General features: G+C 38.0%; 1 protein-coding gene across 10 annotated transcripts in view; it reads left to right on the plus strand.

Moving 5' to 3' along the window:
- The window catches only part of Mvl (solute carrier family member malvolio), a 33,284-nt gene that overhangs the window by 4,628 nt on the left and 11,074 nt on the right, over positions 1–17,582 (plus strand). For 6 of the 10 annotated variants that reach the window (XR_002008919.2, XR_002008920.2, XR_011899277.1 and 3 more), the window contains exons 2-8: positions 11,775–11,924; positions 12,705–12,827; positions 13,226–13,452; positions 14,111–14,249; positions 14,873–15,028; positions 15,968–16,126; positions 17,067–17,114. Coding sequence is in view for 7 of the 10 variants with exons in the window: in XM_019044594.2 (XP_018900139.2) it covers positions 11,775–11,924; positions 12,705–12,827; positions 13,226–13,452; positions 14,111–14,249; positions 14,873–15,028; positions 15,968–16,126; positions 17,067–17,114 (1,002 nt within the window). In the remaining 3 variants the exon portion in view is untranslated. Of the gene's footprint in view, positions 1–3,817; positions 4,107–5,033; positions 5,247–10,230; positions 10,872–11,774; positions 11,925–12,704; positions 12,828–13,225; positions 13,453–14,110; positions 14,250–14,872; positions 15,029–15,967; positions 16,127–17,066; positions 17,115–17,582 lie in introns of those variants that run through there. The other 4 variants (XM_019044595.2, XM_072297042.1, XM_019044600.2 and 1 more) reach the window with 4 other exon arrangements.

Raw genomic sequence — 17,582 nt, forward strand, 5'->3', positions numbered from 1 at the left:
ATCAACAAATAGGTAGAGTCAGAATCTGACTCATTTTCCGCGTGATTGGGGGAGTCCCATGCTTCCGCGACTACTCACTCATTTTCCTGCAATTCTGTTTCCTCATTTTTCCACGTCCAACAGATTATGGCCGAGTAATTCTAGTAAACAGTTCAGTAAACTAATTTTAAAGCCCGAATAAGCACAATAGGCTGATCGAGTTTAACGGAGAAGAACATTTATTCTTCCATGTCCCATGAACTCAATAAGTATTAAAGGTAAAACCATGGTTCGACGTAGTTATAAACGTATTCACATATTTTAAAGACAACTTACACTATTTGGACGTATTTATGCGAAAAGGAGATATGTGGAAGTGGAAAGATGGGGTGTGCTCGTTAGTGGTCGGACCATAAGAATGAATGGGGAATAATTGTGCGCCAGTGACGTCAGCGGCAATGAGTGCGCACTCTAACGACGGGGAGATGGTCGTCGGGGCGCTGTAACTCGTGAGCCCTGTGCACAAGGCTCTCTTCCCATGCCCGCGGCTCATGAGTTAGCATATTTTGCCGTTTAGCTCCTTTTGATTTAATAGAAAATCCCGCTTCTCAATTTTCTCAAAAGGAGCTATATCCACTGACCACATTGTTTCTTATGACCCAACTAACGAGCACACCCCATCTTTCCACTTGCACATATCTCCTTTTAGCATAAATACGTCCATTTTTTCCATGTACTCTTAAAAAATATGCGGCTGTTCGTACTCGTCCTTACTATTTACAACTAGGTACTCCTAATTATTTTTTCCCAATATATTGTAATTTTGATCCTTCCAGTTCAGCTCAGTCCTCATTTACTGGTAATGTTTCCCTCGAAAACAGTATTACAGTTAGAAACCAAAACCACGCCCATCTAATTTTGGAAACATTAAAACCTACAGGTGGCAAAATTTACGATTTCTGCAGTGATATAAATAAATTCGCTCCCCAAGGTGCTATATACCAATCTGTTCTCCACTCAAGTAGCTACTGCTACCTGGTGAAATGCCTGTCCACACACGGGAGTTGTACTTGAGTGGTACTGCTATCTTGCGGTGGGTTCTTGCTTTAACTCCGCGATGTGGAGCTTTTCAAGGATCAGTTATTAAGTTCCTCCTGGTCTGTAGAGACTGTTTGAGAGCTTTCTTCTGCACGGCACAATTTATCAGTCATGGAAAAATTCAGCCTCGCCGTAATTTTTTTGCATTTTTCTTGCTTTACTTCTCTGAACTATAAAAAACTGAAGAAATCTAAATTAACTGCGAAATTAAAAAACTTTAGCAAAAATTCACTTCTTTCCACGAAGTCGCCGTGTGGTTGTTGAAAATTTTAGAATGAAATTAAAATTGAAAACTTTCCACACCTCAAGTAAAATTCACTGAAATAACAAAATATCAAGCCGGACATGTACCACTAGGCACTGTTTCGACACGTTTTCTCGACAACTTCTCTTTTACGCGAGTGGAGCGGCCCAGAGGATCCCCATCTCTTGCACTTATTTTTCTTAACGTCTACAGTCTCTGTTAATTAGGCCCTCAGAAACCACTTGAAGTGAGTTGAATGAGTGACCAAAGTTATCGAAACCAACTCTTATCTAGTTTGATTTGAGTTCTGAATAACTCCACCACACTTACAATTATTCATCTTCATTTTATGAGCTTTAAATTATACATAAAGTAAGCAGGTATCATCGCATCCGTATGAATCATAATACTTAATCGTAAACTTCAAGCTTAATTCCCATTACGGATTCGTCTTGGGGGAACAGGCATGTTATCTACATCAGCCTATGTATATGCCATAATGTACAAGTTACACATTAATGAGAAAACATAGAAGAACACTTATATTTAAGAATCCCCCCCCCCCCCGAAAATAATGATTTAACGCAGGTCACTGCCGTGCGATAATGACAACTCATTTTCTTCCAACGGTTGTTTCATGCATCAACACTAGAACAGCTTGACAAACGTGATTATGTGATAATTAAAATAAGTAATTTGACTCTTTGAGCGAGGGGCTTAATAAACACTCTCAGAGACAAAAATTCCGTTCTGATTTCCAGAAAGAAATACTTCAAGTGTTTGTTACAATGTTTCTTCAATGGCTTCCTTGAACCTCTGCTGCCTTGGAGGAGTGCTTAAATTTATACCTTGTTTAATAATGGTTCAGTCAGTTTAAAAAAGCGAACATAGAGAACTTTCTTAACTTTTTTCAGAAAAAATATTTTATCGGGAGAAACGAGGCAAAGTTGGAATGCTCATACGACGTCGAAGCACAACATGGGCCTTTTAAGCTGCGATCATCCTAACGCGAGTTCAAATAATCGCGTCAAACACCGTACGGTCGGCGTCAAACTCATATCAGCGCCTGCGAGACTGCAAGAATACTTCACGCATTGCGCTAAACAGTGCGGTCGGCGTCAGGCGCATATTGGCGCCTACGAGAGTGCATGAATACTTCTCGCATCACACCAAACGCAATGCGAGAGTTATTTGCGGCAACTAATCGACTACGGGTATAGGCACATTGCCGCTAGCTGGATTGCAGACATATCACACGTGAAGATGACTCGACACTCGACCGCACTAAATGGTTTGAACGAGTGAGAAATAATGTGAGTGAAGTAGTAATTTTTTAATGACACAAATAAAGCAGGGTTAATTTGAAAGTGGCCTTGATGACCCAAAATTAAAACATTCATTGGTATTGACGGGATCCCAAATACCCTAAAAGCAGAGGAGGAGCCACCGAGAAGGAAAAGGAGAGAAAAAGTTATACTTTATCGAAACGACTAATAATTGAGCTCTAGGGGAACCTAATTTTTTAATTTTTTCCCGTTGAGATAATTCATATTCTCCTGCATCTTTTTTCTTCTCTTTTTTTTTTTTTTTTTTTTTTTTTTTGTTGGTCCACGCCAAATAAGTTAACGCACTTTCAGACTACGGCAAAAGATCGTCTCTTTGACGTTATTTTATCATGGAAAGTTCATACAGGATCAAGATAGAGGATCTTCTGTCGCAGTCTAAAAATGCGTAAACTTATTTGACGTGGACTCAACCAAAAGAAAATAAAACAATTACTGGGAACAGAATACTTTGATTAGGATAAACGAATATTTGGACAAAATTCAAGAGGTAATACTGATTGGTTTTCCTCAGAAAATTTTTAATATGAAACCTGCAACGCGGTGATCGAAGTACTCGCTCGATAAGAGGACCACGTCATCTAAATGTTTAGAAAGAGAGGAGGGGCAAGACTTCAAAAATTTCAAGAAGACGTTTAAATTGGCATAGTGCCTCTCTTCATGAAAAAATCGAATTTTACATGTAAGGGGGGGGGGGAGGTTAATCATCCCTTCAGCAGATTATCATCCGTACACGAATTTTCGATTTTCAGCACAATATTGTCGTACGTATGACTCGAGTTACAGTCTCTGTTACCACCTGACAACAACTGAGCTCATGTATGAGCGAGCAGATTTTTTACCCGAAAAATGTTTTTGAGGATTCTTGGCGGATTTTCCCGTGCGGCAACATTTTTTCACGTTTGTGAATGCCTCCTCTCCTTCAAATCTCATTTTTTCGTTATCAACGGAGTCCCGGCATCTGTCGCCACAGCGCGGTTAATCTTCGTGTCTCAGCCCTCCCTACCCGGTCCCCCCGCCCCCTTCCGTTGATCCCTTAGGAGAAGGGGGCCCCCTCCCCCCCTCCCCCTCCCCCGGGACTACGTATCCTCTTCGGTTCAGGTGGGAGGACGTCATCGACACCGAGCTTAATCTCTCGCCGAACAATCATGCTTCTGGCTTATCAAAGTTTGCGTTTCCACGCGAGTCAAAGTTTACTGTCCGCCCGGCTCCGTGAAAACCCCGCGCTTTAGCCGACATTTGTTTACGCGATACTTCGCTTGTTTCGATCCTTTTTTTCCCTACTTTTCCACTGATTCACCTTTTTCTTGGCCGCGGTTGACCTTTCGTTTGTTTGAATTTTAATCTAATCGGATCGCTCACTGCATCAAAGTACGTGGAATTCGGCCAAATATCGTGATTTATCTTCATTCTACATTGTATTGTACATACGTCAATTACGGGTTCGTGTGGATGATCTTATCATAATAGCTTGTTATTTTATTTTACTAGTGCAGTTACTAAAAAGTAGAAATTCAAAGCAGCCTAAGCTTTATCAGGTGTTAATAAGAGATATTTATCTTTCAATTCCTACAACGATCTTGTTGACCAATATTTTCAACACCGGAAGAGCTGCCTTAAAACCGATACAAGGATCCTTCCCATTGATCCACAAGACTTTCCTTTTACCCACACCAGATTGCCTTGAAATAAGAAAAATAATCTCATTTCTGTGACAAATATTTTAAAATAAAGGTGACGAAAATTCGGTCTTCTCAGCCAAATTGCACGGTGCAACAAAAATGACAATATTTTGCTATTTTTGACCATAAATGTATAATATTTTTACGTAATTTGGTCAAAAAATGCTGATTATAAGCGAGCAAAAAATTGAGCTCCATGTGTGAAAAATGTCGGCAATTTGCAATGCAAATAAAACTACTTTATGCCATTGTGGTTTCGATAAGAGAAGCCCCTTCAAATCGTGAATAGACAACATGCACAACACTTTGATGTAACAGCTGTATTTTTACCATGTAATTGCAATTTATTGTAACCTTTGCTACTTGAGTAACGAGACAATCGAACTCGAGCTTACATATCAAGAATCTCTAAGGATCAAATATAGGAAAGATTTCGTTAATCGTGCACAAACATGAGCCAAATTCTACATGAATAACAGTGCAATTTTGCTGATGAAAGAGATATCGTATCAATACAACCAAATCGTACCAACCAGAGATATCGTACCAACTAATGGAAATTTAACCGTACATATTAAGTTTATGAGTAGCTGAAAGTAATATCCTCAATTTGTCGGACCCTTTCTTCTTCTTCTTCTTCTTCTTCTTTACTGCTTTTGAAAATGACGTTTTCTCCTTTTTTGGTGTTTTCGTCAGTGCTGGACAAAACCTTTACGCGAATTCCAAAATATGCCCAGAAGAGTGAAGTTTAACTACCACAAGTGAAAAATCGCCAACTGCTTATTGGCACTCGATAATTTTCATCATAACTAGACGCTAGGAACTTTTAAAGTAGCGATGGTGCCGTCAAACTCTAATCATGGGAGATTTAAAGCAGTCTCCAACCTCAAAAATGGCTCGGTAAGTCAGTAAACCAGTCGCTTATCCAAGTCTAAGTAAATATAATGCGTTACAACTGTAAATCAGCTACTTGGAACTTGCTTGTTCGTCCGTAACTTTCTCTATGTGTTTGTGTGAGGTATGGGTTTAGTCTAGCTGAGGAAACGTTGTGCCCCTTCGAGCGATAATTTTGACACAGCTAACAAAAAGTTGCATACCAGTCATAATATTAAAAACATTTTCGATCGCTTATTAGTCGTCACTGAGGGCCTTGTTTTAATTTTTCCCCGGAAATAAACCGACAAACACTATTCCTTGGAATTATTACTAATTTTTTTCGTCCCAGAATATTTTGTGATAATTTCGAACGATTAGGTTTATTGATTTTTCTTTCTCCAAAAAGACGATCAGCGAAAAGTTTGAAGTTCCAATCAAGGTATGAGTTTTGTGATATCTAAATATTTTTCGTCCTATTTTCCATATTGTTGCATAGTTTTGTTCAGATACATGCCCACGTAGCAATCATCCTGAGATCAGTCAAAATCGCAAAGCTTCCTCTGTCAGTACTGGTTGCTTGTGGTCATTAGCTCCCTTTCAAACTCTAGAGCGAGTTCATCAGAGGCTGTTCATGAAAAATTTAACGATATAGAGGGATGGGGCGGGGGGGGGGGTTGCTTAAAGCTGCGTTACGGACCCGTTACACTAGAATGGGATCATAGCTCAGATTTTCGAAAAATCTGAGCTATGATCCCATCGTGACAAATCACGAGGTGGCAATTTTCCATTTAGAATTCTTCACAAGACGCTACTTAAAGGGGGGGGGGGGTGAACTGTGTGTTAGCATTTCCTTAGGGGGCGCACTCCTGTGTTGCGTATGCTTTACGAGGGGGGGAGGGGTCATAAGGACGTATTTATGCTAAAAGGAACTAGAGACAAGTGGCAAAATATAGGGTGTGCTGGTAAAAGCTGCATAAAAAACAGAGTAAAAGTGAGCGTGATTCCTTTTGGCAGAATGGAAAAGTGGGATTTGACATTTAATCAAAAGAAACTAAGCCCCACCATATTCTAATTCATGAGCCGTGAGCATGTGACAAGAGTGTTGTGGACAGGGCTCACGAGTTAAAGCGGACCATGTGCGACCGCGGCGACTTCGTCGCCACTGACGTCGCTGGCGCTTTATAATTCTCATTCATTCTTACGGCGATCAACTAGCGAGCAAACTTCTGCTTTCTCGCACCCGTCTCTGAATCCTTTCAACACAAATACGTCCGTAAAATCCTCAAAAAAGTCATCTTTCCTCCATCCTCCTCCCCACAACCCTCTCGCCCTCCTTCCCCTCCTCCCACCTCCCGGCAGTGTCAACCACTTGTTGCCTACGGAACTCATTCGTATACAGAGTGATCCATGGTTAACGGCTGGACTGTATGAGCATATGTTCTTGTTCTATGGGTCAAAATAAGACTTTTTTGTCGTAAAAAGTTTTTATTTCGAAAGTGCCCCCAGTCGGAGTTACGCGCCCCCCCCCCTCCCCAAGAAAAAAAATCGGAAAGCAAATCGTTTTTCCTGAATTTTGGCAACGGTCGTGAACTAAATCTCATGAAAATGTGTACTATCCTGTACTTTTACGCCCTGAATTCATAAATTATCTGAAAAAATCGAAATCTCAATTTTAAGAGGGGGTTTGGGGGTGTTTCGGCTTCTGCAGTCTGGCCATTTAACCCTGAATCACCCTGTACATTCGGCTCTTTTTTTCTTCGCTACATCATTCTCTTTGTAAGCACGGCAGGGCGCCATGATGGGTCGAGCTTTGCCAGAGAAGGCCCGTCGAAAGGGAGCACCGATCCCGAAAAATTGCCCGAGATTAAAGTGCGTGGGATTACCACTCTAGCTTATCCGGTGAATTGCGAATCTCGAGATTCATACTCGGTACTTCAGAGGCGGGTATGAACGTGCTCTGTGGCACGTACGCGGGGGAAAAATCGGAAGAGAAGATCTGGATTTATTGTCGATTGTTTTACTGCTGAATTGTTTTCTCAGTCTCGAGTGGTGGATCTCAATGTTTTAAAGCTGTATATTTTGCTGACGAGATAATCCTTTGAACTGGATACCATGGAAATTTTCGTTAGGGACAATTAGGACGACGCGACGCTGACCTTAACCGGACGTCATCATGCGAGCATGCGTCAATCTTCATTCGGTACTAATCAAAAATACCTCCTAAAAAAGTACTCCTCGGTACAAAATCTCCTAAAATCCTTGTACATTGGCCAAAATAGTCCTTAAAAGTCAACCCTGACAAAGAGCCTATACCGGGTGGAGGGGGGAGGGGAATCACAAATCGACGGTGTAAGTTGGCAATCACATAACTCGTTTGCAGTGTCTGAAAAATCTCCGCCTTTATGTTACGAGTATTTTTTAAAAGAGAACAAATTGACATCATTCCTTGAATTTTTGCAGAATTTTCTTCATACAGAGGAGAAAAATCACGGCAGTTTTAAAAGAATTGCCGTTGAGTATCTTTCTGTTTAATAAATGAAGTATGACAAAGTCTGCGACGTCGCAAACCGAGTTTTGTGATTGCCGACTTACACCGTCGAAATATGTTGTATGTTGAGATATGCGCGATCGAAGTTTCCCTGAAGTGACCCTGAAACGACTATGCCGCATTTGTCGTTTTTAGATCAGAGGAGGTGAGGACTGCACGCCACATTTTGAAACAGCAACGTTGTTATATATTTAAACAATCAAAGTATTATTCAGAAAATTGACCATGTAGTGATAAAACTCGGTAACAGTTTACTTCATCGGCATAATTACAACACTGAAATTAAGTTACAGTGCAATTGAAAACAAAAAAAAACCGCCCTTAGTCGGGGTCGAATGCGACGGACATTAGACGAAAACCCCTATGCATGCAACTATTCGAGCTCCATTGATGTCCGTGTTGCATACGCACGGGAGTGAAGGCGTTTTGGCTGTCCTCGCACTCGCCGTTCGCGGCGCACAGTGGATCGAGTCAATAGGAGAGATCGGACACAATTCGGAAACTTTAAACGCTTTTAACTCCGTACACGCAAAACTTGGAGGTTTTGAAAGTGGTTTCATTAGTTGCCTCGTAAAATTTTCTTTCATTCGCATCCCTTGAGATTTAAAATGTGACAAAATAAACATCAAAATTCGCAGTTTTAGTCAATCATTTCAAGTCCGACTTCTCTAATTGACTCGATCGAGTGGGCGGCGGTAACGAGGGGCTTTACTGCGAAGATCCAAAACGACAAAGAGCTTTCAATTATTCGTTTATATTACAAAGATATCTAATAAAGCACGAATAGTAGCATATAGGAGGTCATAGGTGTACGGTGTGAGTATCTTTCGTGCTTCAGTTTCAATATGGCGTTATGCTGAGCACGATTTGTAGAGCAACCATATTCGTGCCTAAAAGATGCCTTTGAAGTATTGTTAACAAGAATCAGAAACACATAAATATATTAGTACTTTATATTAATTTATTCAAATACGCTTTTACGGCACATAATATTGTACATTGACACCGAGCTGCCGCGGACCATTGACACCGCCAAGCGGCCACGGCACGGCCTATGCTGCCGTGCTAAGGAAGACCGCCGTATAAACATTCGAGAGTTGCCAAATTTCCCTCAGTTAAATATTTATTTTTGAGGAAAGTTATGAATATTTTTCCTTGAAATTTTCAGGAATTTTAGGTGAAATTGTGAACGATATTATCTGAAAAATTGGAAGGAAAATATTCATAATTTTATCAGGAAATTCGCGTTTGATCAATCGAAATTTGGCAACGCCTGGAGGTTCATACGGCGTTTTTCCATAGGACGGCAGTATGGCACACGAAGACGTTGATCGCTGCATCAACAGGAAACACTTGTTTCCGGTTGCTTTAAAGATTATATTTTTCCTCTCAACAAGTATACATGAAGAATTGGAGGCACTGTTTCTTTTGAGATCCTCGCAGTAAAGCCCGCGGCACAATGAAACGAGCCTTTCGAAGAAAAAACATCGTACAATTTTTGACTAAAACTGCAAATTTTGATGTAAATTTCTTCGCATTTCAAACTGTACGGCGCGTGGTGGATCGAGTTAATAGGAGAGGTTGAACAAAATTTGGAGACTTTAAACGCTCATAACTCCGCGGAGTTATAAAACGCGTTTACACAAACTTGACACAACTGAGGTTCTAAAAGTGGGTCCATTGGTTTTCTCGTAAAATTTTCTACCGTGTACACCCTTTGAAATTTAAAATGTAACACAATAAACATCAACATTTGCAGATTTAGTCAAAAATTTCATGTACGATCCTTCTCATTGACTCGATCTACTGTGCGGCGTGCCCCTTGGAGACAATTTTTTGAGAAAATCAATGAAACCTCCTCTAAAACCTCCACGCTCTCTCTAAACATCCATATATGAGCTTTTAATGTTTCCATATTTTGTAAAACTCCTCTCACCGACTCGCTCTAACGCGCCGAGCGGCGCTGGTAGTGTCTGAAGTCAAAACGCCTTCACTTTCGCGCGTATGCAACACGAACATCCATGGAGCTCGAATAGTTGCATCCTGAAATTGAAGGGAGTGTTCGTCGTCCGTCATACCTATTTGACAAGAAGAGGGCGCTTTACTTGTATTTTTTTTTAAAAAAATTTTTTAGAAATCTAAGGAAATTCGAATTTCTGTTTATGGACGGGGAGAGGACTGACCCTTCTTCCGATCACCAGAATGTTAAGCAAAAATGACTTTGATAAAATTACGAAGTTAAAGAAATTGTCAAATGGCCACGTTGAAGTAAGCGTTTTAAAAAGGCAGTTTTATCGTCGCGACGATGCACATCGATTCTGCTGCAATTTTTTGCGAAAAATGACGTCATGTAAAACCCTCCGCCCCCACCCCCCCTCCTAGGCCCACCCGGAAATAAAAGTCCGCTATGTCGAATGTAAATAATCTTCGAGGTTATGTTCTCTTGAAACCACCTCCACAAGTTCAGATTCTGAAGTTCTGGACGCTTATCTCACCTCTCTCACCTGACATAACAACCATGTTTTCCTCCTAATACTAGTATTATCACTTTTTCGTCGTTTCTGTGCAGAAATTATCGTCACCCCAGTAATAGATACAGTTGTTAAATTATCAGTTCTTTGAATTCGACTTTCGTGAGTGCTCGAAAATTTTGATATTTTAGGGTTGTGTTAATCGGTTTTAGTCTTCTCCCTCTATGATCTAACAGTTCTCTCAAGTAACCATTCTATTTCTTACATAGCTTCCTCATTTTTCTCCATTTAATTGACGGGAAACGTTTCATATTTATTCGAATGGCCCTTGGTGACGAGTCTTCCTAGAAATCTGGTTACCAGTTGAAAGCATGTTGAAGTCCTGCCTACTCAGCCTTCTCTTCTAAAGTGTTTGGCTTTTATCATCAAGAAAGTTATCTCCTCCAATAGTTTGCAGTTATTTGAGCTGAGTATGGATTTTGTTGGCTCTTATCTCTCCCTATGTACCATGAACTGGCTTGCCACTTTTTGCTCACTCCGTGTATTAAATGTCACTTTGAGCTCGATGAAACTCGAAATTTTTGAATGATAAACGATAATGTCATGTCCAATACTCAGTACATGCTTTTGGTAAGTCCCTCAATTTTCCATTCATCTGTACAATTCTTTTTTTAATCATTAATTGGGCACAGTAGAGTTTTACGTACTTATGATAAGGTTATGGCTTCAAATGTTCACTTATTCATTGCTTTTCTGCATCAAATACCACCTATGCCGTTTTCTTCTAAAGGATGTTAATTTTTTTTCATAATTGGCCAGTCAGTCCCCTGTTAGCTCCTCTTCAGAAATTTATTTTTAACTTGAGCTGTGTCCCTTGCACATTACTTCTCTGAATGAGTTATGTAAGTGGTTACGCCGGCAACTGAATCAATATACTCTGTTGCCGTCAGTCCGCTGGTAGCAGCAGTCTCAGGATTGATCTAATTTTTCGATTTACCTTAATTACTGCTTGCATCTAAGTCCATTCCCCCTGTATTGCACCTGAATATCTGCTACATATCAATATATAAATGGAAACATGGACAAGGACAAGAGTTTTTTGGTTAATGTTAACCTTGGGCCAAATTTGTTTCTCCATTTTTGTGTCCCTTATATTTTTTCAAGAGTGCTCTTTTCCCTCGAGTGTAAAGGAAATCAGTGATTTGCCTCTACAGTTGATTGGTCAATAACCAAGGTCTAGATTGAAAATCCCTGCGTGCTTTTCCTCATCAGAATTTTTCACCTCAAATTAAGTACTTCATTGACTTCATGCGAAATAACTTTACGCACTTTCAAACTGTGACAGTACATCTTGTGATGCCAGTCTAGCATTACAATTAAGGACAAGAATCAAGATGCTGGATCTTCTGTCACAGTCTAGAGGTGTGTTAACTTATTTGGTGTTGACTTTACGAGCTCAGGACTATTTGTGAAGTATATTAGTTTATGTCTTTTAAATTATATTTGTCCAGCAATAAATCTTTTTTGTTTTAGCCGACGATGGATGGGGACTGCCCAGGAGATCATACCAGTGATCAAGAAAAAAATCAATCGAACCGCAATGTCTCGACGGAAACAACAACGCTACAGACTAGATCTGCGTATATGAAAGATGCTCAAGTGATCATACCAGAAACAGAGGATGTAAGTTTGTTTTTTTGTTTATTATTATCAGAGTGCCTGTAAAATGGAAGGACCTGAAAAGTAATCGTGATGGATTAGACTTTTCTGGAGCAATATCAATAGCTTAAATGCACGTATTTCTGCCAAATGTGCATTAAGACATGAACCCTGAGTCCAATAAGAATATATGCATGACGAGGTTCACATCATAATGCACATAGTTCTGTTTGGCAGAAATATGTCCAATCGGACCGAATTTAACAGAAACTCCTTAAGTTCCATCAAGGTTGATTGAAAAAAAAAGGTTTGAAGTCTCATTTCTCCATAAGATTCAAATTTTAGGGCAGAGTTTGATAGCTTATCACGTTCAAAATACTCTTTCTCGACTTTGACTTTAGCACAAGACAAAATTTGGGACGGCACTTTTCTCATTTACTTGTTTATTGATGGCTTTACTTGGAGAAAACGCACATTGATTGCAGAACCTCAACATTTCTATTACTACTTCGTTTTTTCAAAGGGGAATAAGCCAGTTTTATTACTTAATAATTTCACAAAGTACCCTCAAACAGAGGAGATAAATCATAGGAATTTAGATAATCTATATCAATTAGTGTTCAAATTAAGAAGTATCGTTTAAGAGGAAGTCTGCATCATCGCAAACTGCACTGTCATTTCCTCATATTTGCTTTTCCACTAATAAGATTTCTACTTATTAATAGACTTGTCCAAAAGTATTTACACCTATTCTTGTCTCCTAAAAATTGTCAAGAAATGTTTGACATTTTTGTTTCCTTTCAGGCTGCATTCAGTTTCCGCAAGCTATGGGCTTTCACAGGTCCAGGTTTCTTGATGAGCATAGCCTACCTTGATCCTGGAAATATACAATCTGATCTACAATCAGGGACTGTCGCAAAATATAAAGTTAGTATAAGAATATTTTGTTTTGATATTACAAATATGAAGCATCCAAACCATTCTTAATTACAGTATTATAGTTTAAATAAAATAAAGAAAGTATCCTAATTTTCATCATATTTTTTAATCATATTTGTTCAGAATAATAGACCATAGTATAGTGTCTTCATTTGAAAGGAGTGCTATTGATGTGATATTGCTTTAAGTATGCTACGTAATTTTTGGCACGTAGACCATTGTTTCTATTTCTAGCTGAAGTCTCAGTATCTTTGAGCAACAAATGCAATTAGCTTATGAAACATTGGTCCATCATTTGAAAAAATTGGTACTTTTTGATCGCCACATCATTATTTTGATCTTCCTTTTGTAAATTAATAAAGCTTTCCATTATCTTTTTTATTCAGTTATTATGGGTCCTCTTAAGTGCAACATGCCTAGGTTTAATCATGCAGCGATTTGCTGCCAGACTGGGTGTTGTCACTGGTCTACATTTGGCGGAAATGTGCTATCGTCAATATCGCACTGCGCCACGACTATTTCTCTGGCTCATGATGGAGGTAGCCATCATTGGATCTGACATGCAAGAAGTAATCGGCACAGCTATAGCTATATATCTCCTTACTAATAAATTGTAAGTTATACATTTTCATCATACTTTTGAAACATAGTTCATTTTCAGATGCTAGACTGAAAAATTTTTATACCGAAATTATTATAACGAAGCTTAAATTTACGTTCTTCTCTAACATGAGGAATAAGAATCCCTGATGAGCAACTGAACCAAGGTGACTTTTAATGAGTTTTTAAACCCCTTGACAAGTAATAAACTCTAAAGTGTTCTAATTCTGGGTACTTTTATAAAGGTTGTATCTATGCATTTAACAAGCAAGAGAGGAATTCAGATGTTTTCTTGTATCTGCGGTGAGCTGCCACGAAAAGATTTGTTTTACTTCATGTTCTTGCATGACAGGCATACATGTATTCAGTACATGAATAATAATTTCATAAAAAATTTAATTTAAAGTTTATATCTTCCATAATTGGGGTTGAAGAGTGTCTAAATAAAATACAAGTTTACACCCACTACATGTACAAAAATGAATTGATCTGCCAACAGCGATTTGAGAATACTGCAGTCTTTTCTGTCAACAACTCAAATGCCAATTTGTAGACCCTAAATTTGTTTAACTGAATTCCCGTTGTTAAGCACAAGGGTCACTTTACGGTAACATGGTTATGTACCATTCACTTAACAGGTAGTTTTAAATTTGTGTTACTTGTTTTTTCAGTGTTCCACTATGGATGGGCGTTTTGATAACGGTAGTCGATACTTTCACCTTTCTGTTACTCGATAAGTATGGCTTAAGAAAACTGGAACTTGTGTTCGGTTTCTTGATCATTGTGATGGCTCTTTCTTTTGGATATGAGGTACAGTTTTTCATGCCATTTGGATCTTTGTCTCTTTAGTATTTTATCATCTCCTTGTACCCCTCAATTGTCAAACCTGCCTCCATCTGAAAATGAGACTAGCACTCTGCACTTTTTCACTAAATATCACAAAGAATTACATTTGTGGCAAGCACATACATTTTCAGATTAAGCCGTCTGCAAAATCTTTAATTTTAAACGTTTTTCTTTTCGTTATTTTGATTAAAGTAAGTAGATACTCTCCTAGATAAGTTTACTTTTTTCATCTGCCTGTGAGTTTAGCATTTATGGTATGTTCACAAGCAAATGAAGTACGCAAAATTATCTCAAAAAAGGTCAAACTCTCTGTTGTGTTGGTTTTTCCTCCTTTTTTTTCCTCTGCATTTATTTTGCCTTTACCTCTTAGACATCTAAGGATGTTTATTTCCTGGTTTGGGTGCTTGTAAAAACGAAAAATTTTAGAAAAAAAGAACAATTTTAAATGTTTGGATGCTGGCATATAGCAAGCCCTGCAAGTTTCTAAAGTGCCTCATAAACTTTTGATAGTAAGTATTTTATGTTATTTATTCCTGAGTTCTGTCTTTTTCAAGATGATTTTTTTATGACTTTTGTTTCTCCTTCAGTTTGGAGTGGTCAAACCAGAAGTAGCCTCCATCATGGGTGGAATGTTCACACCATGGTGTAAAGATTGTGACAGCACAGTGCTGGTGCAAGCAGTCGGTATTATTGGTGCTGTTATAATGCCGCATAATCTATATTTACACTCAGGACTTGTAAAGGTAAGACTGAAAGTATTGTTTGATCCAAAAAAGAACAAAACTTTCCAGCTACATTCACACACGATTGTAACTCATTGATGGCTTTAATTTCAAAACGACTTATCAAATAATATGCACCTTCAGCATACAAAGGTTAAGTTGAGAGAATCTAAAATCGTGTGAAAATGATATATAACTGTTATGAAAGTGGTGGATTTAGAATTAAATTGGCAGCCATCTCTCCATTGGAAATATGCATTTTTTTCTAACATTTAATTCCAACAATTTCATCACTCTTACCTAACCTACCTACTTATCTAAATTGGTGCCTTATCTTGCCCTTCGAGTCTTTCAATGAATTCGCATCCTCCAACTAAGGCAATCAGGTTTTCGAAGTCATTCATGGGAACTGGTAACAATTTTCTTCTGGCTTGTGAAAAGAAAGATGTTTTTGATGAATTGAAGCTGTATCAAAGTTTCAATTTAATCAGACACTAAATTGATGAGCCAGTGGAAAGTTGATTCTGATGTGCTATGCATTATCTCTAAAAACTAGCTGAAAGCATAGAATTTAAGTGAGGGTGCATGTAGAGAGTAATTTTTTCTGCTTGTGGATGCCTCAGTATAATTTGCAGCTGTCTTTTTAGATTGAATATTTGGAAGCATTAAAATAAAATCAGAAATTTACTCTCTGATAACAGTAAACAATCACGTCTTTGCAGCCATACATTCTTACAGATTCTTTGGAACCGTGCACATTTTCCTTGATCCAATATGTTTACATACATATCATGTTTACATACAAGTTCTCATTTTACAACTTGTATCATTTTAAGCAATTTTGAATCCAACTTTTATTTGGTGGCTTTTTTAATTTGAAGTGAAAACATTTAAATTTATGCATGTTTCAGTTAAAGAGATATATTTATTTATCCAAATTTTTCCTTGTTTTGTTTCTAGTCGAGAGAAGTTGATCGCTCTAAGCAAGAAAAAGTTCGTGAAGCAAACCTTTACTTCTTTGTCGAAGCTAGTATAGCTCTATTTGTCTCATTTATTATCAATGTTTTTGTTGTGTCTGTGTTTGCACATGGATTGTATAGAAAAACAAATGAAGATGTTGTAAGTATTTTTTTATAATATTTTTTTACTTTAAATCTACTTGCAAATCTATGTATGGAGCCCTGTCCTATTCGTCAATCTCCATGTGGATTGAAACACACAGAAATGGATAAAAACTTTAAACAGTTTACTTGCGCGCTTTTTATTTACTTTATAAGTTATAATATGTACTTTTTCTCCTTTTTTTTAGTTTATTGATCAAGACAAATTACATAAACAATTTATAAAACATATGTAAATACAATGGTAATCTCTTAATCTACACTGTCAATCTATGAATAGATTATATGCTGATAATAACCGTTGCTGAAGAGCCATGTGTCAATAGACATTTGATTTATTGATACGGCTCATCAATTGAAAAGTTACTCATAAAAGGCTACTAACACTCTCACGGAGGCAAATTACCACTCTATTTTGAAGATCACTTAAGTGTTTTCAAAACTAATGCTAAACTGTATTAGGTAAAACCAATGGAAAAAATTGCGATACATTGCTACCTACTTATTTACTGAGGTGTGACTGACCTCCCACTGTAATGAAATATTAGTTATCTCAGTAGATAAGAAACAACTGTTTAATTGATTACAAGAATGAAACACCTCATACAGGGTGGGCGCGGCTTTGTTTTGAAGTTCTACAATTTCTCTTTCCAAGTTTCTCTCTCAGAGATGATTTTATTCGGAGAGAAGACTACGATCATGCACCAAAGTCTGTACAATCAACATTCTTTTATATGAAAATTTCTCATCTCTCTAGCTATATTAGAGACAAAATTGTCCCCTCTGCCAAAAGTGCAAAATATCTTGGTGTTCATTTAGATTCTCGATTAAACCTCCAAGACTACAAAATCCAAGGGGGAAAAAAAAGGAAAATCAAATTAATAATTAAATTCATTTCAATAATGTAAACTTTGTTTTATCTTTTTGTCTGGCTCCAGATGAATGTGTGCCGTGCTAATAATAACCCAGACTGGATTCTTTTTCCGGTATGTACCTAATTTTTATGTACATTTCCCCTCTGTATCATTGTAATATGTACTTCTGATCTGTTATTACAAAGCTATCTTTCACCTTCAATTTATACACAATCTTACCTCAATCAAGTACCCACACATCAATCAGTACCATCAATCAACACAATAGGAAGATAGTGGAGGTCGAAGTATTGACATTTTTTGTTTAACTATCAAAACTATCTAGTGAGCTAAGAATCAAACTATCCTTTATTTTTAAATCAGGCAAGTATCAGTAGCGTTATGACAATTTATGTGAGTGTGTTGAAATACACGGGTTTAAAGGGAAAATGCTTTCCACAGAGGTCACAAGGTGATCCATCTCTCCACTTCTAATGCAACTTTTTTCCGTGATCCTATATCTACAACTTAAAAGAATTGTATATTTTTCCATTGTAGGAAGTTTACAAGAAATCAACTCTATGTAAAAAAAGAAGGTGA

Source organism: Bemisia tabaci, chromosome 2, assembly GCF_918797505.1.
Source record: "Bemisia tabaci chromosome 2, PGI_BMITA_v3".
In the NCBI taxonomy this organism is placed as follows: domain Eukaryota; kingdom Metazoa; phylum Arthropoda; class Insecta; order Hemiptera; family Aleyrodidae; genus Bemisia; species Bemisia tabaci.